This window comes from Nicotiana attenuata, unplaced genomic scaffold (assembly GCF_001879085.1).
Source record: "Nicotiana attenuata strain UT unplaced genomic scaffold, NIATTr2, whole genome shotgun sequence".
In the NCBI taxonomy this organism is placed as follows: Eukaryota; Viridiplantae; Streptophyta; class Magnoliopsida; order Solanales; family Solanaceae; genus Nicotiana; species Nicotiana attenuata.
Window position 1 is genome coordinate 152,741 of NW_017671980.1, and position 23,813 is coordinate 176,553.

General features: G+C 35.6%; 2 protein-coding genes across 3 annotated transcripts; both read left to right on the top strand.

Moving 5' to 3' along the window:
* Positions 1-8,009: 8,009 nt before the first annotated feature.
* On the top strand, positions 8,010-8,651 carry LOC109211148. Its single transcript, XM_019374647.1, has one exon. It carries the CDS (start codon positions 8,010-8,012, stop codon positions 8,649-8,651), a length of 642 nt encoding a protein of 213 aa, XP_019230192.1.
* Positions 8,652-13,721: 5,070 nt separating this feature from the next.
* On the top strand, positions 13,722-23,684 carry LOC109211152 (protein STRUBBELIG-RECEPTOR FAMILY 3-like). Of its 2 annotated transcripts, none has more exons than XM_019374649.1 (17): positions 13,722-13,832; positions 14,205-14,396; positions 15,013-15,142; positions 15,224-15,295; positions 15,413-15,478; positions 15,667-15,738; positions 15,816-15,887; positions 15,980-16,051; positions 16,129-16,194; positions 16,294-16,359; positions 17,732-18,108; positions 18,799-19,193; positions 20,031-20,302; positions 20,816-20,954; positions 21,457-21,593; positions 21,686-21,842; positions 23,115-23,684. In XM_019374649.1, exons 2-17 carry the CDS (start codon positions 14,291-14,293, stop codon positions 23,214-23,216), a joined length of 2,301 nt encoding a protein of 766 aa, XP_019230194.1. In that variant the 5' UTR covers positions 13,722-13,832; positions 14,205-14,290; the 3' UTR covers positions 23,217-23,684. The 2 variants fall into 2 exon arrangements, with proteins under 2 accessions (XP_019230194.1, XP_019230195.1); XM_019374650.1 differs by having other exon boundaries at positions 14,287-14,396; positions 23,115-23,621.
* The last annotated feature ends 129 nt before the right edge of the window (positions 23,685-23,813 follow it).

Here is a 23,813-nt window from a genome sequence, read left to right on the forward strand (position 1 = left end):
TATGCTCCTTTTCCTGCAATATCTCGAACTCTGTAGGGTCCTTCCCATGTTGGACTCAGCTTTCCTGAATTAGCAGCCTTTGTAGATTGGAACACCTTTTTAAGCACGAAGTCCCCAATTTTAAAGAATCTGAGTCGTGCTTTCTTGTTATAATATCGTTCAATTACTTGCTTTTGTGCCGCCATTCTTATTAGTGCAGCTTCTCTTCTTCCTTCTAACAAAACGAGATTCACCCGCATCTCTTCATCACTTGATTCCTCCGTTGCTTGAACGTACGGTGTGCTTGGTTCTCCTATTTCTACTGGAATCAAAGCCTCCGCACCATAAACCATTGAAAATGGGGTTCTCCCGTGCTTGTTTTTGTCGTTGTACGATATGCCCATAATACCCCAGGTAATACCTCGGGCCAGTTACCTTTCGAATCCTGCAACCTTTTCTTCAAGTTGTTGATGATAACTTTATTCGTGGATTCCGCTTGTCCATTCCCCACTGGGTGATATGGTGTAGATGTTATCCTTTTAATCTGCCAACTTTGAAGAAATTCTGTGATTTGGGCTCCTATGAATTGTGGTCCATTATCACACACGATTTCCTTTGGTACCCCAAACGGCATATTATGTTTCTCCAAATGAAGTCTTTAACTTCTTTCTCCCGCACCTGTTTAAATGCTCCTGCTTCTACCCATTTAGTGAAGTAATCTGTAAGCACAAGTAGGAACTTTACCTGACCTTTTGCTTGTGGCAATGGACCTACGATATCCATTCCCCATTTCATAAAGGGCCACGGAGCTATGACAGGGTGGAGTAATTCAGCTGGTCTATGCATATTATTGTCGTATCTTTGACATTTATCACATTTAGACACGAAATCGTTCACTTCTTCTTCCATCTTGGGCCAATAATATCCTGCTCGAATCAATGTTTTTACTAGCGACCTTCCACCACCGTGACTTCCGCAATGTCCTTCATGTATTTCCCTCATCACGTACTCTGTTTGAGAAGGTCCGAGACACCTTGCTAATGGTCCACCGAACATCTTTCGATAAAGATTCCCTTGATGCAAACAATAACTAGCAGCTTTCTTGCGAAGTGCATGAGCTTTTGATTTGTCAATAGGCACGGTTCCATGCTGTAAAAAAACAACAATTTCGTTTCTCCAATCCCATGTTAAATGATTAAAATTTACCTCATTCTTATCAGGTTCGAGGACAGAATGAAATAGATGTATGACTGAAGCATTTGCATCATTTGCTACGTCTGCTGCAGACGCGAGGTTAGACAAAGCATCTGCTTCTGCATTCTCGTCTCTTGGGATCTGCATTACCTTCCAAGTTTGGAATTGTTTTATTAGCTCCGTACCTTTTCAAGATATTCTTGCATTCGAGTTTCCCTGGCTGTATAAGTCCCTAGTATTTGATTAACCACAAGTTGAGAATCGCTCTTGATTATAATCTATGATATACCAAGTTCCCGTGCCAGTTCTAAACCTGCAATGACAGCTTCATACTCTGCTTCATTGTTAGTTATCGAATGACACTTTATAGCTTGTCTAATAGTTTCACCCGTGGGCGGTACGAGAACTGTTCCTAAACCTGTGCCTTTTACATTAGATGAACCGTCAGTGAATAAGGTCCAAGTCCCCGGGTTTGCACCATCAAAAACTTGTAATTCTTTTTCAGCTTCTAACTGCATCCCCTGACTGAAATCAGCTACGAAATCAGCTAATACTTGAGATTTTATAGCAGTCCTACGTTGATAAGTGATGTCGTACTCACTTAATTCTATAGCCCATTTTGCTAACCTACCTGATAATTCATGTTTATGCAAAATGTTTCGTAATGGAAAAGCAGTAACCACAGCAATGGGATGACATTGAAAATAAGGTCTTAATTTTCTAGACGCCATGATCAAAGCAAGCGCTAACTTTTCTAGTTGCGGGTACCGTGTTTCTGCATCTAGCAAAGACTTGCTTACACAATAGATAGGAGATTGCTTACCTTGATCCTCCTGGACTAAAACAGCACTTACCGCAACTTCTGACACGGCAAGATATATGAGTAACTTCTCTCCTACCTTTGGTTTCGCCAACAACGGTGGATTTGACAAATATACTTTCAGATTCTTAAGTGCTTGTTGACAATCTTCGTTCCATTCAAAATGATCCTGTTTCTTTAAGGCTGAGAAAAAATTGAAGCATTTTCTGAAGACTTGGAAATAAATCTCCCCAAAGCTGCAATTCTCCCAGTTAGCCTTTGAACTTCTTTTTTACTTGTAAGTACATCTGGAATTTCTTCAATGGCCTTAATCTGTGCAGAATTCACTTCAATTCCACGGTTAGAAACAAGAAAACCTAAAAAATTTCCTGATGCCACTCCAAATGCACATTTTTCTGGATTCAACTTCATATTATATTTTCGCAAAATTTTAAACGTATCAGATAAGTGCGATATATGATCTTCTGAATGTTGAGTTTTAACTAGCATATCATCTATGTATACTTCCATGGTTTTACCTAAATGTTCTTGAAACATTTGGGTGACCAACCTTTGATACGTTGCACCTGCATTCTTAAGACCGAAAGGCATTACCTTATAACAATAAGTCCCCCTGTCTGTTATAAAAGAAGTTTTTTCTTCATCACCTGGATCCATCTTGATTTGATTATAGCCTGAATATGCATCTAAAACACTTAATAATTCATGCCCTGCAGTAGCATCAATTAACTGATCTATGTGGGGCAAAGGAAAAGAATCTTTTGGACAGGCTTTATTAAGGTCTGTGTAATCTACACAGACTCGCCACTTACCGTTCTTCTTGGGAACCACAACAGTATTAGCTAACCAGTTAGGATACTTTACCTCGCGAATCGAACCAATTTTTAGCAATTTTTGAACTTCCTCTTGAATCACCTTATTTTTGAAAGTTCCTTGTTTTCTTTTCTTTTGCTTGACGGGAGGATACGATGGATCTTCATTTAGTTTATGAGTCATCACCTCCGGTGGTATACCTGTCATGTCTATATGGGACCAAGCAAAACAGTCTGCATTAGCTTTTAAAAATTCAATTAACTTACGTTTTACCTACGGGCTAAGATTAGCTCCTATGTACACTTTTCTCTCGGGCCAATGTATAAATAACACCACAGCCTCTAGCTCTTCTATCATTGTTTTGATGTTATCATTCTCCTCCGGTTCTTGAATGGTATCAGGTCTTGAATCCAGTTCTGTTTGCTTCTGCTCAGGTGAGGTTGTTTCCATGTTACCCTCACCTAAATTCTGTAATTGCTATTTGTCTCCACCATTAACAATTGAATCTGCAACGAAATTGATGCTCCTAGATGTTTGTTGATCACCTCTGATTTGGCATATTCCCCATGGAGATGGGAATTTAATAACTTGATGTAGAGTTGATGGGACAGTATCCATATCATGGATCCAATGTCTCCCCATGATCATATTATAAGCCATTTCCATATCTACTATCTGAAATTTAGTTTCTTTAACAACACCTGCAGCAAAAGTTGTTAGAACTACCTCTCCTTTTGTTACTACACTTGAATTGTCGAACCCGGACAAGGCATGCGCCTTTGGTATCATTTTGTCTTCAGCTTGCATTTCACGTAATACCCTTAGTAGTATAATATTTACGGAACTTCCTGGATCAATCAAAACTCGCTTTACATTAGTGTCATGTACAAGTAAAGATATTACCAGTGCATTGTTGTGGGGGTGATTACTCCTTCTGTATCTGCATCATCAAAAGTGATACTTTCATCTTCTAAGGTCTGTCGCACTCGCTTCCCATGCGTGATTGTTACTTTGGAAACTTTATTTGAAGCCGTATATGTTACTCCATAAATATCCTCTCCCCCACTTATAACATTCACGGTTCTCTTGGGTGATGGGGGCTTTGGTGGTTCTTGCCTATTTTTCATGTGGGCTTGCTTACCTTTCTCACTAAATAACTCAGTAAGATACCCTTGCTTCAAAAAATGATCAACTTCACCTTGCAGAACCTACAATCTGAAGTCTTATGCCCATGATCATTGTGAAATTCGCACCAATGATCAGGATTCCGCCTATTCGGATTTGACCGCATCTCCTTTGGCCACCGTACCTTATCTCCCATGCTCCTCAAAACAGCCACGAGCTCAGAGGTACTGACGTTGAAATTATAACCACCAAACCTTGCCTTCAAACTTCCATCATCATCTCGTGACCCGCGTGTGTTTCGATCATTCCCAAACCTTGATGAGGAGCCTGATTCCCTGTTCCTAGGTCTGTGATCGTACCTTTGATTATCTTGTCTTGACCGTGAGTCCTTTCCCGCAGGTCCCATGTATGGCTCGTACCTGTTTTTACCGGATCTCTTTTCATTTTCAATACGCCTTGAGCTTACCTTTTCTTCTGTTTTATGTCGTAAAATAATGTCTTCTTCAATCCTCATCTTTGTGCTGTATCTGTTGTAGACATCACTCCACGTTGTTGCTGGGAATTCTCGAAGGCTTTCTTTGAGTCGCCTCGTGGCTTCTGAACTCTTCTCATTCAAATTACTAGCAAAGGCTATGGCTGCCCAATTGTCAGGTACTCGTGGCAGCGTCATTCTTTCCCGTTGAAATCTATCTACGAACTCTCTAAGCAACTCTGAGTCTCCTTGCTTGATTTTGAAGATATCTTCCATTCGCTTTTCAACTTTTTGAGCTCCCGAGTGTGCTTTGATAAATAAATCTGCAAGCTCAGCAAACGAATTTATAGAATTTTCAGGTAAAAGAGAATACCATGTTAGGGCTCCTTTAGTGAGTGTTTCACCGAATTTTTTGACCAAGACCGACTCGATTTCTTGCTTAGTCAAATCATTGCCCTTGACACCTGTTGTGAATGCAGTAACGTGATCTCGTGGGTCTGATGTACCATCATACTTTGGAATATCAGGCATCTTAAACTTCTTTGGAATTGGAAGGGGAGCAGCGCTTGGCTTCCATGGTTGTTGGGAATATTTATCTATATCCACACCCTTGATCACGGGCGGTACTCCAGGTATTTGTTCTATGCGTTCATTTTGCTCCTTGAGCTGTTTCTGCAAGGTTAGTACTAGACTTTGTAAATCAGAATTAACTGGATTACCTGGATCTCTCTCTTGTGTTTCACTAGGGGTTCCACCGCTGCCAGAATTAATCAACCCTGAACGAGGATTCTCCAAAGTGTTGTTGTTTGGAGCAGATGTGGGTGGAACAGCAGGCAATTGGCGAACAAAAGCTTGGAGAGCGTTATTGACTTGAGAGGCAATAAGTTTTTGCAAAGCCTCATTCATGGTTTCAACGTTTTCGAATTGAGCCTGTCCATCTGTATAAGATCCATCAGGAGTGCCTTCACGAGATCGTCGTGGGGAACCTCGTGGAGAACCTTGTGGAGAGCCTTGTGGGGAATCTCCCTGAAGTTGTTGGACTGTCTGAATTTCTGGGTTTCCTTGAATGTTGTCATTGTTGTTCGACATGATTGATGCAATCAAGAAAATTAGATTGAGATATGCTTGATTATCAGATTCCCGGTAACGGAACCAATTTGTTTACCAAAAAATAGAATTTCGGTTAAAACTAGAAATTAAGAGAAAAAATCGGGTTACTGATAATCAGGAGACAAAAAGAATAAGAAATTTTTGAGAATAAGAAAGCAGTAAATAAGTTTGTATTTCAATGTAATCTCAATGATATTTCGTGTCCTTACAAATGCTGAGATCTCCTCCTTTTATAGTTGATTTTTCTAGAAAAAGGTATAATGTCTCCGTATTAAAGAGGCAATTATGAGCATTAAATGACATTAAATGAAACGTTACACAATCATTCCTATTCAATGCTGATTCGCTAACGTATTTGACATTTAATACTGAATTTAGACTCCTTTATGCTATCAGATTCATATCTTCATTTCCTTCTGACCTCCTGGCTTTAATTAAGTTAAATAGATACGAGACTCGTATCATTTGAATAGCATCTCGTGCCTATTTAACTCTCTTCTTTTCGTATCTGATATCGCCCGTGCCCCTCAATTGATCATCATGTTTTGACCATTTGACCAGTCCACGTGTCATGTCACGTCACCTTCAATATAAATTCAGTTTTTTCCCAATACAACTATTGGATCCCAAAACTAAAAACTACAACTGAAAATCCAACTTTAGATGGTCATTATGATAAGAAACTCAGTGGTCAGCACATATATATTTTTTTTGTCACTAAGTGAATATTTGGTCTACATGATAATTTTGAGATACACAACAAAATTTTTGGGTTACTGAAATTTTTGGGTTACTGCCTTAATATATTAATACAGAAGCATACAGATTGCACTTAATCTTATAATCTAATATAACATGATTTAGAATATACATGATACATTCTTTTTATAAATCTATATAAGTGTTAGATCAATACATATGAAGAACGCCCAAATAGAGATGAAAATGTTTAAGCTTCGCGTACAAACAGTAACGTAAGATTTGATAAGTCTAAAAAAATAAAGAAAAAGACTTCAATCTTCGGACCCCTTGCTTATTGCTTTTCTCTTGTTTTTCCACGTATCTCTTTCTCACCTTAATGGTTTCGATGTATTACTTTTGTTTCAAAAAGATTATCGTTACCATTGGTTTATTCATACCTTGCAGTCATCCAGAAAGAGCAACAAACCTCCGTTTATTAAGAAATCAAATTCATGGAAAGACAATCAGTTATACATAGATTTTGTTAATTAAAAATTATGGTCGAACTCCATATATACCTTCCAATTAAGTATCTCTGCCTATGCAAGTGCACATGAAACATACACACGAGAATTTCTGCCGTATTAGAAAACATAAAATACAACGACAATCGAAACCTTTTATAAAAGCAATAGAAACGGAGATGAATAGTTCAAAGTAAAAAGAGGAATGCACGGTAATCCTTTCTATAGCTGTAAGAAGAGGTTCAAAGTATATCCTTATTCATGTGGAATTGGTATGGTTTTGAAACTTAAACAATAGGTAAGAAACTTGATTGGTTTTAGAATTCCATACAAATTCATATTAGGATAAGATTCTAGTATCCAATAGGGAGTATTTAATTAGTGGAAGGCATTCATACTTGGACTTTTAGGGTTCTATCTCTTTGACAGGCACAATTATAGTCGAAGTTCAACAAGGATTCTATTTCACAGAACTCATTCTAATTAAAATTCCTTAATAATAATTTTACCTTTTTGTACATTAATATTGTAAGAATACTTTAACTTGTAATGGGTATGAAAGTCAAACAATATTTTAGGGATATTTTGGTAGATCAATATTTAGCTTCTGAACACTCGTGCTTTTATAATAACTAGGTGTCACACACTTAAGTTTTGCAGATGATCTACTGCTGTTTGCCAAAGGAAACCTTCTTTCTATCACTGCACTCTATGACTATTTCAGGATTTTCTCTGCAACTTCAGGACTGCAAGCTAATCTTGGGAAGAGTTGTGTATATTTTGGAGGAGTTAGGAAGGAAGAGAAGGAAAATATTCTGAAACATTTGGGGTTTTTCCATGAGAATCTGCCTTTTAAATACCTGGGAGTGCCTTTATCTACAAAGAAGATTTCTCTATTGCAGTGGCAGCCTTTGATAGAGAAAATTACAGTCAGAATCGCTTCATGGATAGCAAAGAAACTATCATATGCAGGGAGAACTCAATTAGTGAAGTCAGTTCTGTTTGGTATGCAAGCATATTGGGTTCAACTATTCCCTATTCCTTCAAAGGTATTGAAGACTATAGAAGCCTATTGCAGAAGCTATGTATGGGTAGTAATTCAGTTACTAAGAAAGCTCTGATAGCATGGGAAAGAGTATGTATGCCTAAGTCTATGGGTGGAATAGGTATCATCAACATAAAGCTATAGAACCAAGCTGCTCAAATCAAGACATGCTGGGATGTTGCTCATAAACAAGACAAGATGCGGATTAGATGAATTCATGCTTATTACATCAAAGGAAAGCCACTGATGGAAAAAATAGTTCCAGCACAAGCAAGTTGGATTACTAGGAAGATATTGGAATTGAAGAACAAGCTGCATTTGATACCTGGAAACAAGACCACAAGGAGTTTGACAAATACTATCTACTATAAGGTACTTCCTGATGTGAGGCCAGTAATCTGGAAGAGTCTTATGTTCAAGAATGATGCAAGGCCAAAAGCAAGCTTTATAATGTGGTTACTATTGCAGGGAAGATTGGCAACAACAGATAGACTAATGAGATGGGGCATAACAGTGGACATCACTTACTCATTATGTCAAGCAGAACTGGAAACTAGAGAGCATTTGTTTGTGGAATGTGATTTTGCTAAAGCTATATGGAGGAGACTGCAGAAATGGTTAAAGTGGCAGCAAACAGTAGAAGAATGGAATCAGCATGTTGACTGGGCTATCAAAAATGCTAAAGGGAAATCACAACAAGCTCAAATATTCAAATTGGTATATGCAAAATGTATATATGCTATATGGATGGAAAGGAACAATAGAGTGTTTGAAAAGAAGACTAGAAGTTGGGAAATAATTGTGCGGGAAATTGTCTATATCTGTTATGTTAGAGCAGGCCCTAGAGTAAAAGAGTTTCTGCACAGTTTTACATTTTTAGATGTCTAAGAATTTTGTGTTAGATGAGAACTCCTTGTATATAGTAGTAGTGAGGAAAGATAGATAGAGTTTTCTTTTGAGATAACTAATTTTGCTTGATTAGCTATGGCCTTGTAAAGTTTCAAAAGGTGATTAATACAAAAGGTTAGTTACCAAAAAAGAAATCGTTATTCAATTTCAAGTTTATCCATATTTTTTACCTATATTAAAGAAATATTTTATGTTAAGGCTGGTGTGTACAGATTAAAAGGAGAAGTACGATAGTTAATATTACATATTATCCTAAATTAGTATTAGCACTCGCGCGGATGCGCGGACACTAATCATGTCAAATATTGAAGTTATTTGGATTATATGTAAATAATCTTAAAATTTAAACTTTCTCGATAAATATAGATAGTCATTGGATATTAATAAAAAACACTACATGAAAATAATTAACCATTTCTTCTATTTTTTTCTGATACCATTCCCGTCGGTGTCATTGGAACCTTAAAATAGTCAGGAAGCAAAATAATAACTTATATTTATGGCAAAACACTCAAATATTGAGACTATGAATGACTCTTTGGATACGACTTGACTCGTTTACTACTACTTGAACTCTTATTCGGTGTGTTGATATCTCTTAAAAAATATTTCTTTTTTAAAATTTTAGTTTCTAAAACTTTATTTTTCAATAATAATTACTTTTATAATAATATAAGTGAAAATATTATCCTTAATTCAAAATTCATTTTAGTTGGCTATCTAAAAATTTAAAAAGTTCTTTAACCAGTGATTTTTTTTCCCAGTATGACTCCATTTTGATATTTGACATTAACCATGTTAAATATCTGAGTTATTTGAGTTATATGTTAATAACCTTAAAATTTAAACCTTCTAAATAATTATAGATAATCGTTAGATATTAATTAAGAAACATTACATGAGAAAAGATTAATATTTTTTCAAATCTCGTAGCGATAATTTTTTTTTGCACTATTCTTATTGGTGTCATTGGAACCTAAAAATAGCCAGAAAGCGAAAATAACTCATATTTATGGCAAAGCACAAAGGTTGACATAATATAAATGATTCTTTGATTACGATGTAACTCTTTTACTATGACTTGAACTCTTATTTGGTATGATATTATCTTTCAAAAATATTTCTATTTTGAAATTCCAATTTATAAAACTTTATATATATTTCAATAATGATTTTCTTTATAATGATGCAAGTGAAGATATTATTCATAATTAAAATTTACTTTAATCGGCTATCTAAAAAGTTAAATGATTCTTTAGCCGGAAAAACTTTATTTCAGTATGACTCCATTTTAAGTTTATCGATATCTCTAGCCATAGATTTTTAATTCTTAATACCCTAAGTATACAAAAATTTTGTTCTTTGAATCATTAAATATTAAATTAGTTGATTGTTATTATATAACATTGCATATATTATCTTAAATTACCAAGTAGTTTATTTTTGACATCATACTTGACTTAACCTCAATATAAACTACTCAAATTGCATTTAAATTCAAATTCGAATATCATATCAGTTGTTAGTAGTAGTGATTTTTTTAAAACGACATACAATGTAAATAAAAAAAATATATTGTAAGATACCCTTATCTTATAATCTATGTATTTGATTTAAAAAAAAATATTTGAAATCGATGAGATTAGCTTCCAAATTTTTTATACTCAACAAAGATGAAACATAAGAAGAAATTCATTGTCATCTCTTATTTCTGATTTTTAGATCTTTCATACATTGTTTTCAACATTTATTTTCTTTATCTTATTTCTTATGTCATTCTTTATTTTGTTACAAAAAATTAATTTATTTCACTATAGTATTAATTTTGAACTCACTTTTGGACAAAGGTTGGTGCAATTATTATTAATAGATTTCAACCGTAACATTAAGTCGGCATCGTCGTAGAGATGTAATTAATCTTATAAGGAAATGGTTATTCAATTTCAAGTTTAAATCGATATTCTGTTCCTAAATTAAAGAACTATTTAATGTTAAGGCTGGTGTTTACAGATTAAAAGGAAAAGTATGATAGTTAATATTACATATTATCCTAAATATTAGGAGTTTGTACATAGTTCAAATAAGGAAAATATTTAATAACCTAAATTCTAATTGATTTCAAATTAGTCCTAAATAGTAGTAGTAAATTAATTAAATTATAAGTTTACAATTTTATTCAATCTAAAAGCTATTTTAAAGGGCAAAAAAGTCGAACGACATTTCGCTAAGGACCTTCGTGCTTTTAATATAGTATAAATAGATATAAATATAGATAGATAAGACTTTTGTGCACACAGAAAATCATGTTGAGCTACACCTATGGAGTCTATTTAGCCCATTATTGCCTTTTTCCATTTTAATTTCTCTTCTTTTTCCCTCCCATTCAAAATTCTCAACAGTGGCGGCTATAATTTACACATAATTAATTGTCTATAAACTCAGATTACAACAATATTCATTAGAGAACCCATATCACGCTCCTTTTAGTGCTTGAATCATCACGCTCCGTTTAGTGCTTGAATCATCACGCTCTTCCTAAATTGTCCTTTTTTTTTTTCGGTGGAGTGGTTACATACTTGGCGCATTTGGTATTTAATTGTAGATATGATTGAATATTTATTATGAATTTAATAAGGTAAGAATATATAATATTAATGAATTATAATTTAGAAATTCAAATTTATACTCAAATAGGTATCATACATTTATTGATTTGATATAATGCGAATTTTATTTTTTATTGAAACGATTAAGTATAGTTTACTGCTTAAAAATCTGTTACTTATGCAATTTTATCGTCTAATTCAATGTTTGATTATTTATCTCTTGCATTGCACATGAATTTATACTTATTGGAGTAAAATATGTCATAAGAATGTGTGTTCGCAACATTTATTAAGATCATTTCCGAAACGTATTACCATCTCCGGTTCTTAGAGGTGTTTGGCTAAGCTTATAAGCTGGTTTGACTAGCTTATAAGCACTTTTCGACTTATCTACGCGTTTGCCAAAGTTAAAAGTACTTATAAGCAAAGTGCTTATAAGCCAAAAGTCATAGGTCGGTCATCCCCAACTTATGATTTTTTTAGCTTATAAGCACTTTAAGTTTGACCAAAATTTTTACTATTTTATCCCTAAAATATTCCTTTTTAAAACAAAACTCACGTATCCTTCCGTCAAACCTATTTCTTCACTGCCTCACGTATTGATTCAAACCTAAACCCTCTGCATCTTCAAGTCTGCAATTCTCACTAATATTTGAGGTAAGCAAATTCTTTATTTCTTTGCATATTTATATTTATTTAAACACTAGTGTCCTCCATGATGAATAGTATAAAGTACGTATTAAGTGTTTATTTTTTCTCTTCAAATATTTTGTCCTATAATTAAGTTTATTTGTTTATTGAAATTTTTTTGTGCATTTATTACTCCCTCCGTTCCAATTTATAAGAACCGGTTTGACTGGGCATGGAGTTTAAGAAAAATAAAGACTTTTAGAATTTGTGGTCCTAAACAAATCAAAAAGGGGTCCAGAGTATTTTTGTGATTATAAATGCTTCTCATTAAGGGTAGAGTTGGAAGTTTAAGCTAAATTGTTTCCAAATTTAGAAATAGGTCATTCATTTTCGAACGGACCAAAAAGAAAATAGGTTCACGAAAACTGGAACATGGGGAGTAATATATAACTTATGATTATATGCTTATCATAAAAATTATCTTATCTAATCACAGTTATATTTAAAATAAAATGACAAATGGAATATTTTGTATTTGAATCGATCTCGAATCTAATATTTTGAAGAAATTACACCCTTATAAATGTAAACAGTTCTAAGGTTATTTAAGTCATTTTAACATAAAAGGAGCTTATCAGCACTTTTTTATCAAACATTGCAGCAGCTTATTATCAATTTCAGCACTTGTATCCAAACACGTAACTGCTTATTTATTAAATCAGCTTCAACACTTAAAAGTGCTTTTCAGCACCTAATGCTTATCAACTACTTCAAATCAGTTAATCCAAACGAGCTCTTAGTCACTCTGATTCTTGTTATCATCTCCGTTTTGTTCTGAATGTCGTTTTAATATTTAATGTAGTATTATTTACTCGTAAAACGGTACAGCTGAATTTGTTACGTGGTTTATATACAAGCGAACTGATTTGATCCAAAATGGATAATAAACAAGAATAAAAATAAAATTTAGCGGATAAAATCAAAGGAAATGACAAGCTTGGCTCCGAGAGCAGTGCCTCCTGAAACAGAAATAAGAACAATATAAAGAGCAAATAGAGGTATTTTATTGAGCTTTAGAATAGAATGTAACCTAAGTTTTGCCAAGAATTTCCTGTCTTACAATGGCTGTTGAGTCTACTATTTATAGTTATACATAGGGAAACAAGATTATAGGATCAAGCCCCTCTTAAATGATAATAAAGGGGGCATTGATAAATATGTAACGGCAAGCCATGAATGCAAATATTCTTTTGCAACGGCTGTCCATTTAATGCTAGGGAATATTCTTCACTGAACGCCATCCGGTGACAAACATTCGATTCGCTCACGTTGATTGTGCTCCCTTCGTGGTTCATCCGATGCCAATTACAGTTGTTGTTCCCGATACTGGTTGTGACTCGATTTATCTTGTGCATGTTCTTCGGTTTCACGTGACCATTCGATCATTTATAATAAATAAATTTTACCCTATACAAATATATTTATTAGAAAAAATTATTTAATTATATTAATTATAAAGGCTATTTGATTAGATTACCATTTATCTCTCCTCAAAATGAACAATAACTTTTGAAAGACTTCTTAATTGAGCAAAGCTCATTTTGGACTAAACTTAAAATTACATTACATTAAAAATAAATCGGTGGTGGAAACTTTTAGACAAATAATAATATCTGTATTATAATTGTTATGTAATTAGTCTGAGAAAATATAAGAAGAGAACAATCACGCATTACTATCGCGCGTGGTATTGAAGTTTACCTCCTAAAAGTGACTCAAAATCAGATTATCTACGACTTCCACTCACACACATCGACTTCCACTCACACACTCACTGGGGAAAGAAGAAGAAAAGTTTCAGTGTCTCTCTGCAACTTTCTAAAGCTTAGCTTTTTACTCTTTTCTCTTTTCAGCAATTACAAAGGTAAGACTAATCTCACATTAATTGGGTCCTTAATCACTGCTTACTTTTATGTAAAATTCATTTTCCTGTCCTTAGTCCTCTTTGCTTTTGCTTAATTCAGTGTAAAAGCCTCTGCTTTTTTGTGGAAATCATAACCCCCCCACCCCCATTTTTGTTATTTCCTCATAATTCACTGATTCTTTGGTGGGTTTTTCTTCTTGTTCTATACTTTTCCTTGCTGAACTCTAAAAAGTTTAGTTTCCCCCCCTCAAGAATTTGGTTTTTTTGATTCTTTTACGTGATACCCATTTGTTATTTGTGAGTCACTGATTATTTTTTCTAATCTTTTTGGTTTGGGTTTGTATTTTCAATGTCCTTTTATTGGTATTGCAGATTGGAAGTTTTATGTATAATTGGCTATGCATAGTATTTTTCCAGAGAAAGGGTAGTTTAAAGAAAAAGATTGTATTTTTAGGCCAATGGATGAGAAGAGATTTGTTGTATGCTGCTTGAATTTGGAGATTTTGGTGTGGATTCTGTTAGTTTTTGCTGTTCAACATTCAGATGAAACTGACCCTGGAGATGGTAAGTCATGAACCGTGGATTATTTATTACTTCTTATTCATGATCAAGGGGAATTTCCAATTTCATGTTTTGTGCAATGCTGATTATGCCTGACTATGTAATTATTTAAGCTAGTGCTTAATTTGAAGTCAAGTGACTGAAGGTTCTTATCTGATGGCTTAAAGCAATATTTGATCCCTTTTGCCACTTCACTAGAATTTTTCTCAAGGGAATTCAACAATTTATATGTAACCTAAGAATTCGTTTTTGCCCTATTTGCAGAGTATAATTCTTCAACGAATTGGAATTGAATCCCCTTCCCTTTAATTAGTTCCACCACCGCTTACATTTGAACTAAGTAGTCGTCTTGATTCTTACATTATTTCTCCTATGTTATGGTAAATAAAGTTTGTACCTTCACTTGCACTGTCCTGACATTTTATTGGGTTTGCAAAGTTGAGGACTAGCAGCTTTTGCGCCTATTGATCTGGTTAATTGTCTCTGAGGGAAGTTTGCATTTAGCCTTATGTAATTTGATTGGATTCTAAATTTTCATACGGTTTCATGGATCAGTTTCTGCACTTTTTCTTTATGTTTGGAAATTCTTACTGAAAGTTTCCCTTTTCTATTGGTCAAGTTGCTGCAATTAATGGCTTATATGCTGCTCTGGGATCGCCATCCCTTCCGGGCTGGGGTACTGTTGGTGGAGACCCATGTAATGGACTTTGGCAAGGGGTCATATGCGAAAATTCAAATATAGTAACGATGTAAGGACTTCCCATTTTGCCGCAACATTTCATAGATATTTGGAACTGAAATGCTAATCCTACTTCTCATGTCAATTCCAGTCGACTCAATGCTGCTAACTTGGGTGGTGAACTAGGGGATAATTTAGGCTCATTTTCTTCTCTCAAAACATTGTAAGCTTCTCGTGTATCTCCTAGGTCAAAACATTTCATGTTATGAGAATGTTTCCATTTAGTGGTAGCCTACTGTAATGAAATGTGAGCAGTAATTGTGGCTATCTCTTGTGGCAGAGATCTGAGCAACAACCATATTGGCGGAAGCATTCCGTCCATTCTGCCAGTTACCTTGCAGAATATGTAAGTTCTACCATTTGACCTATGGAGGAACCCCCCCCCCCCCCCCCCNCAACATAAGATGATACGCGCACACACACACACAAAAAAAAAAAAAAAAAAGACGTGAAAGAGGACACATTGATGTAACTAGTTTGAGAAAACTAGCTTTACTTATTGAGCAAAAAGTTGACATTATTTACCTTGGGCAGTTTTCTTTCAGCTAACGAGTTCACTGGAAGTATCCCTACTTCTTTATCTTACCTGAGTCAACTTTCAGCTATGTAAGTTTCACTTTTAGTGTAGATTAATAGTTACTTGATTTGTAAAGAATCTGATAAGGTATTTCTCTGTGTGTCAGGTCTCTGAATGGCAACCATTTGACTGGAGAAATTCCTGATTCGTTTCACGGCCTCACGGCTTTGGTCAATCTGTACGACAGCTAAACAAAAGCATTTCTGTTCTTTCATTTAGTTTTTTTTTTTGCCATATGCATAACTGGTTTGCCTATTTATCTTTTAACAGTGATTTGTCAGATAACAGTTTAAGTGGATCATTGCCACCATCGCTAGGAAGTTTGTCTTCCTTGACTACTCTGTAAGTAATTCAACCTTATTATACACTTGGTTTATAACTTTGGTCTATGTGATAAAGCTAAACTTCTTTATATCCAGACATTTGCAGAATAATCAGCTTTCTGGAACTCTTGATGTTTTGCAGGATCTTCCGCTTGCAGATTTGTACTCTTCTAAACTACATTTGACTCTGATATTATTTTCATTTATATAGAACGATGATATCTTACTAACATATCTCCACCCTCCCTGTTTCCTTTCTAGAAATGTGGAAAACAACCTGTTTTCTGGGCCCATACCTCAGAAGTTGTTCTCTATTCCCAATTTCAAGTAAGTACATTCATTTTCTGCTTTCATATACTCATTTTGTGCTTTCAGTTTTTATGTTGAGTCAACAGCTTGCACATTACAATGCAATCTTGGCCAGATATAACAATGTTGTGCCCCTCGTCGTTTGTTGGAAATACTATCTGACATGTAACATATCCCAAAAGAGAAGATATAGAATCATAGAAGACACGTAGGTCGAAACCGTGGAAATTCTGTTGGATGTCCTGTTACTTGTCAGTGGTTACAACCACTTATGTAACCTTTCTCTCTCAATGCCTCCCTTAAAAACCTTGAGCACATAAAAAGTAACCCATTTCAAGAAAATTCGTGTTTACAAGTTGCTGGAATCAAACTTAATAAAATGGGTGTGGTACTGTGGTTGTATGCTGCAAGAGCATTTCGTACAAAATGACCAGCAATATAGGCTTAATGTCTGACATGGATATGAATCCCACAATTTCCCTTAGCATAAATGATAGCTCATTGAGTACAACAATAACAACAACATACCCAGTGTAGTCCCATAAGTGACAGCTCAATGACCAAACTTAAGAATTACAAAATAAGAAATTGACCTGAAAATGAAAAGAACAATCCTGATAAGCATGTCATTTGAATTCATGATTATGTCGTATGGTCAGTCTCTCAAAATTGGAAGTAAGCAACTCATACAGACACAATAACTGGACAATAGATATACATATAGATACACAGAAAGCAGAGTACGATATGCATATGAAAACATGCAACAGCTAAGGTATGATATTCCCTTTCAAAATAAACAAAATTGCAGATTATTTAGTTTAGCAAGCTGGCGCATTGGCTAAACTTGTTCATAATTTAAGTTCATATTCCATGGTGGCCAGAACTCAGCTCAAGTTAGGTCACTCGCCTTAATCATATACTGAGCCCTTAACTTTGGGCAGGCCAAAATTACATGGAAGTCAGGCAATCTTATTCATTCAGTTGAGCACATATTTGTTCCATGCAAGGATGGATGTATCCAGGGTCGGATTTATAGGCAAAAATATGGGGCACGTGAACTCATGGTCTCTACGCAAAATTAGATATTTGATGTACATATTTTCTAAAATTGGTATAATATTAACGGTTGGCACCCATGCTTCAAGAAGGGTGAATAGTTCACTTGGCTAAAGGATGTGTTAATTACCAAGAGGAATAGGGATCAATTCCCCTTGATACATTTTTTCCTCATTTTTTTAGTAGTGCACTCATGTACTATAAATCCTAGATCCGCCTCTGGATGTATCAGTTGTTGGATCATTTTGTGACCATCTTATACATGCTCTGTTGTTTATGATCAGTGACGGCTGATGTTGTTGTTTGCTTGCTGCTTTTGGTTTTCATGCAGAAAAGATGGAAATCCTTTCAACGGTAGTATTGCTCCTTTACCTCCACCAAATTCATCAACAACACCTCTTTCTGCGCCACCCTTTTCTGGGTCCCCAACTTCAGCACAGACACCACCAGCAGCATCTGCAGAGTCAAGTTCAACAGGAAGCAAAAAATCTTTATCTGTTAAAAGGGTGGTCTGGATATCAATTGCAGCAGTTTTGACATTTATAATATTGGTTTTAGCGATCCTGCTCATTCTGCCAAGGTGCCTCAGGAAATGGCATGAAACTCAAAGAACCCCCAAACAACATGAAATAGCTCCTTATGTGGGTGCCAGAGAGAATCCCGGAGATAGGGGTTCATTAGTCCAACCTGGCCGTGACATAGAGAAAGGTGCTAAATTACTCAATATCTATTGTTATTTCATGATATCTATTGTCACTGTGTTAGTAAGTCCAACTTTCTTTCCCTTAGTTACATAAAAAAAGCCACTTCACCTTAATTTAGGTTCCATTTGATGTGGATTGAACGTTTGTATTTAAATTAATAATCATTATTTTTTTAATAATTTTTTTTGTTTCTATTCATCCTCTCGAGCCGAGGGTCTTTCGGAAACAGCCTCTCTACCTCCCCAGGGTAGGGGTAAGGTCTGCGTACACACTACCCTCCCAAGACTCCACTTGTGGGATTTCACTGGGTTTGTTGTTGTTGTTGTTGTATTTTTTTAATAACCGTGGTGTCCGGGCTAGCTTGCGCGCACCTCGACTAATTCCACGGGATACTGCTACCTCCCACCAGCAATAGGTACCAGGTAATTCTATCCACCAAGGCTTTTGGACATATGGGAAGAAATCACCTAGTATTTATGTCTCCGCTCCGCTAGGATTAGATTCTGATTCTGGTGTGAATACCCAAGTTTATGATATCTCTCAAATGCTCTTCTATTGTAATTTGAAATGCCCTCCTAGAATCTTCATGAGTTTGGAAGTCTGTTGTGCGGCATTTAAAACTAACAAGTTTGTGAATCTCATAGTTTAACCTTCTACTGTTTAGTGATAAGTCGGCTTCTTATGTGTTAAACAGCTCCTCTAGTTGTGAAGCCAAAAGAAAAACAACCAAGAAGACCGACTCCCATTCTGAAGCCACCGCATGAGCAGGAGGTAAATGTGCTAACCACGAGTGCACTGCCAAAGAAGGATAATAATGATATGAACCCTAGCAGATTTGATATTGATTTGATGCCACCACCTCCACATCCTCCTCTGCCGACTCTTCCACACGAGAGAGTTATTGTCAAGCCAATTGCACCTGCTGAAGATATCACAGTGAAGCCTCTAACCAGGCCACTTCCACTAACTTCTGCGAAATCTTACACAATTGCATCACTTCAGCAATATACCAATAGCTTTTCTCAAGATAATCTGTTGGGATCAGGAATGCTTGGTAGTGTATACAGAGCAGAGCTTCCGAATGGAAAGGTACTATAACTTTCAATCGGCATGTATTTATTATGATGCACCAATTTATTAACTGTGGTTTCCTACTCCCACTAGATTGTCTAGAGTCTAGACTGCTAACTTTTTGTAATTCTCCATTCTTGACTGCTATTTATCGTCCAGTTGTATCAAAGTAGCCTCCTAAACTCTAGTCAGTATATACGTTGGTAGAGTGCTTCGGCATTTTATCACTAAAATTATTACAAATGGTTGTGATACCAGTAGGGTTTTGCTGTGGAACATCATTTTCCTGTATCCTTTACTATAGCATTCCCTAAACCAAGGAACATCTGTTAAAGGAATTCTACCTATTGTATCTGATATTCTTGTTTCTGACATTTCGTTAGCTAGTTAACACCCGCTCAAGGATGCAATAATTGCACTATTTTCCCTTTAGGATCCTTTCGGTTATTTTCTTTTCCTTCTTGTTCCAAGTTAATCTTCCTGTGGTAATTTCTTCCAGTGACCAACATAGTTGACGAAATTTTGTCCTATAACTATATTTTAAGATTGTTAAAATGAAAATCAACCTTCTAGCTATATTAGTGTTCGAGTATGTTTTTCTACCCTTATTTTTGTCCATCTCTTAGTAAGAGGATCAGCGAGATGCAGCTGCATCTTTTTCTGGTCTTAATTCTAAATAACAAACTATATGTATGAGTGCGTTGTTTCCTCTATATAATTATTTGGGGTGTACTATATGGATTTCTCTGGCATGCAAATCTTACTTCTCTTCCTTCTCTTGCACTGTGCACCACAGCATTCAAGTGGTTGCAACATTTCGCTTCTGACACGTGCTCCTTTTGGATCCTTATGCAGTTGCTTGCTGTCAAAAAGCTTGACAAAAGAGTTTGCAGTGAACAAAAGGACGAGGAGTTTCTTGACCTAGTAAACAACATCGACAGAATTCGTCATGCTAATGTTGTTGAGCTGATGGGGTATTGTGCAGAGCATGGTCAAAGGCTTCTGGTCCATGAGTATTGCACTAACGGGACACTACAGGATGCACTTCATTCTGACGATGAATTCAAGAAACAACTTTCGTGGAATACTCGAATCAGGATGGCTCTTGGAGCTGCAAGAGCTTTGGAGTGAGTCAAATAACAATACACACATTTAATATTTATGCACATACACGTGTGTGCGAGCGCGCGTACGCATGCGTGTGTGTATAAGCTCCTACTTAAAATTGTAATGGGTGAAGAATTTTTGAGGGCGTACCTATAATAAGTACTTCCGATGATTCTAGATGATAAATCAGTGTTACTTATTAAAATACAAACAATAAATTGGTTGTCGTATAGTGACGAAGTCAATCACAAGCTCATTTTAGTCCATAACTTTCTTGTGTTGTGCATATTGCATGATAGAAAGCCACAAAACGATGACCTGGAATAGTCTTCACTAAATATAAAATGTCAGATGTAGCTGTTATTTGCTTGTTGCTACTCCTTTCTTTGCTTCCGCATGTCCAAGAAAAAATGAATAAAGTTAAAATTAATTGGGTAGCATTGCGAAGTAGTCTGAATCTTATCTTTAGATTTACATGAAAAAGTGACCTAGAGCATATTTGAATTAGCCATTCTTGTTTTGATGGAATGCAGGTACCTCCATGAAGTCTGCGAGCCACCTATTATTCACAGAAACTTCAAATCGGCCAATCTTCTGCTTGATGATGAGTTGGCTGTACATGTTTCAGATTGTGGTTTAGCTCCATTGCTATCGTCTGGTGCTGCGAGTCAGGTAACTTGCTAACCTAATGTTCTGGAGTAGAAAGGATGGAATATTCCTCGGATTATTAATTTTCCCCTATGTACTGAAAAAGGAACAGTACAGTAGTGATGGTCAAAGTGCTTTCAACAAGACGTTGGATAGGGTGAACCTCAGAAGTCTTAACACCTTTTCCCTGTAAATTTGGAAACGGAGGAGTTAGTTCACTAGACTAGCCAAATATTGCTGGTTCACTATATTGGTGTTTCTTTATTAGGTTATCAGAAACAGAAGATTTGCTTAACTTCCTTGAAGGACCTCATTATTTCTCATTTATATTTCAAAAAGCAGTAAATACAAATGGTGAAGGTGCTCTTCTCGCAATGTGCATGTGGATTATCGGTCTTGCTACCTTGTCATTATTTATTGTTCTTTTTATAAAGCAGTCTTCTTAATCTTATGTGTTTGAATACTTTTGCGTTAAGTTTAAGGTATGTTAAAAACTATATCAAGTTGACATTATACTATTTTTCAGTTGTCGGGACAACTTCTCACAACCTATGGCTACAGTGCTCCAGAATTTGAGTCAGGGATTTATACTTCCCAAAGTGATGTTTACAGTTTTGGCGTAGTGATGTTAGAACTATTAACAGGCAGAATGTCATATGATCGGTAAAGAACTCGTCTGCATCCTATTGAGATAATTTAGTTGTGCCTCTTCTCTTACCGGAGCATAACACACCTGCATTGCATATCATATTCAGGACAAGGACTCGAGGAGAGCAGTTCTTGGTCAGATGGGCAATCCCTCAGCTACACGATATTGATGCCTTGACAAAGATGGTTGATCCTTCTCTCAATGGAAAATACCCCATTAAATCATTATCACACTTTGCTGACATAATTTCTCGCTGTGTTCAGGTGAGTTATTATGTTATGCCTTTATCTGAATTATTACTCTGCCTTGTCTAAGCCCTGAGTGGATGACATAGTCTTAGCTGTCCTTAATCTCAAAGAGCAGAGGAATCAGGGTATAAATTCCTCTGGTCTGTGCCAATTAAGTATCAGCCAACCCATTTCTGTATTCCTTCGTAAAATATCTTAAATACAAAGTGAAAGGGACAATGTACATATATAACATTGGTAGCTTCTTTGTCACAAGGAGAAAAACAGAAGACTGGATTTTGAGAAAAAAATTGAGAAAGTTTTTTCTCAGCTTTGTACATTAACTACAATAACAAGAGAAAAGATAAGATTTGCGTAGCTTTTCATTTTTCTTTGTCCTACTCCTACCATGTTAACATTTTCACTACGTTACAACTTTTGTAGGAGGATGAAAACTGAGAATAAGTCATTTTCAACCTTACTTCCTTTACTATCTCAACTGCTAAGTGAAAGATTCCAACCTGTTAGAGATTTGCCATTCTGGTTTGAAATTATTTGGGCATGTCTCTGAAAACAAAAAAAACTTCAACAAAAATGTTTCTAAAAAATCAGAATAACATCTTTCCGGCAACAAAAACCAAACTGAACTTTCACAATACCCAATAAGCTTTTAAATATTACCACTCTTTTTGTAATTTTCATCTATTATTATGTTTAAAAGTTAAAAATGTTATCTATCATGCTTTTCTTCTTATATAAAGTGGGTTTGAATACATTGAAAGGGGAAATAAAGGATTCATATAGCTGACCTAAACTATTTTCTGTTAAGACATAGTTAATTGATTGATTAAATTCTTTTCTATTTAAAATCATTTTCTACTTCTTACCTCTTTTAATGACTGTAGTACAAACTTAGTATCACTGTGTTACTTGGGGATATTGTTACATGGAGGTGGAACGATTAATGTAGTTGGTAAAGGGTCGCCATCTTTTGTTTTCTACTTCGATGAAATATTAAGTTCAAAAACAGGTGTTTGAAAAGGATGGTAATACCACATTGTCTTCCAATTTGAAGCTTGTAGGTACAACATAGATAGTCTCTTTGCCTTATATTATTTTCTTGCTTTGTGGGGGAGGGGGAATTTTCTTAAGATCGTCTGCCATTTTGTTCTTTACGAAATCAAGTGTGCATGTATGAGGGGAAAGAGAGAGGGAAGCGCACTCATCCTAGCAAATTTCTAAGATTTAGTTGTTGTATAGGTTTGCCTTCATATTTTACTTTACCTAACTTCTGAACTATTTGTGCAGCATGAGCCAGAATTCAGGCCACCAATGTCAGAAGTTGTTCAGGACCTTATTCAAATGATAAGAAGAGAACCTCACAATAGATCGGATGGCGAATTATTATGATTTGAATTAGACATTCATGCTGGGAATTCAGCTGGTTAGTACCTAACAAGATTTGAAGATTATTTGTTTTTGAAGTGAGCTCGGATACTCGGACCAAAGAAACGAGGTTGCAGGCTATCCTGCTAACACAACTTCATACTGAAACAAAAGGCAATCAGGAAGCGCGATTCTTGAAAGAACCAACACAGGAAACTTAGTGCCCTGCTAACAACACAGCTTGCTCATCTCAATCTTGTCAAATTTTTGCATCATATCATTTAGGATAAACATGAGCTGCAATGCATAAAATTCTCAAATCCCATTGTTTGACAAGTATTATAATTTTGTTGTTAGTTAGTGTAGGAGTGTCTCCTGAGTTCTGAAGTTGTATATTTTGTTTTACATGTACAATGTCATTTGGTTGTACAAGGAAATCTTCATTCTTTCTCGGGACACCAATAAAGGCGAATCCAGAATCTAGAGTAAGTAGATTAAGTGTGTTCTTATTATACGTATTCATTTTAAAATTGTGTATGTATACATAGTTCGAGTCGAAAGCAATAGGTTCAGTTGAACTCGCTGTAGATTACCTTTGCATATCAACCAATAGTTTGGATT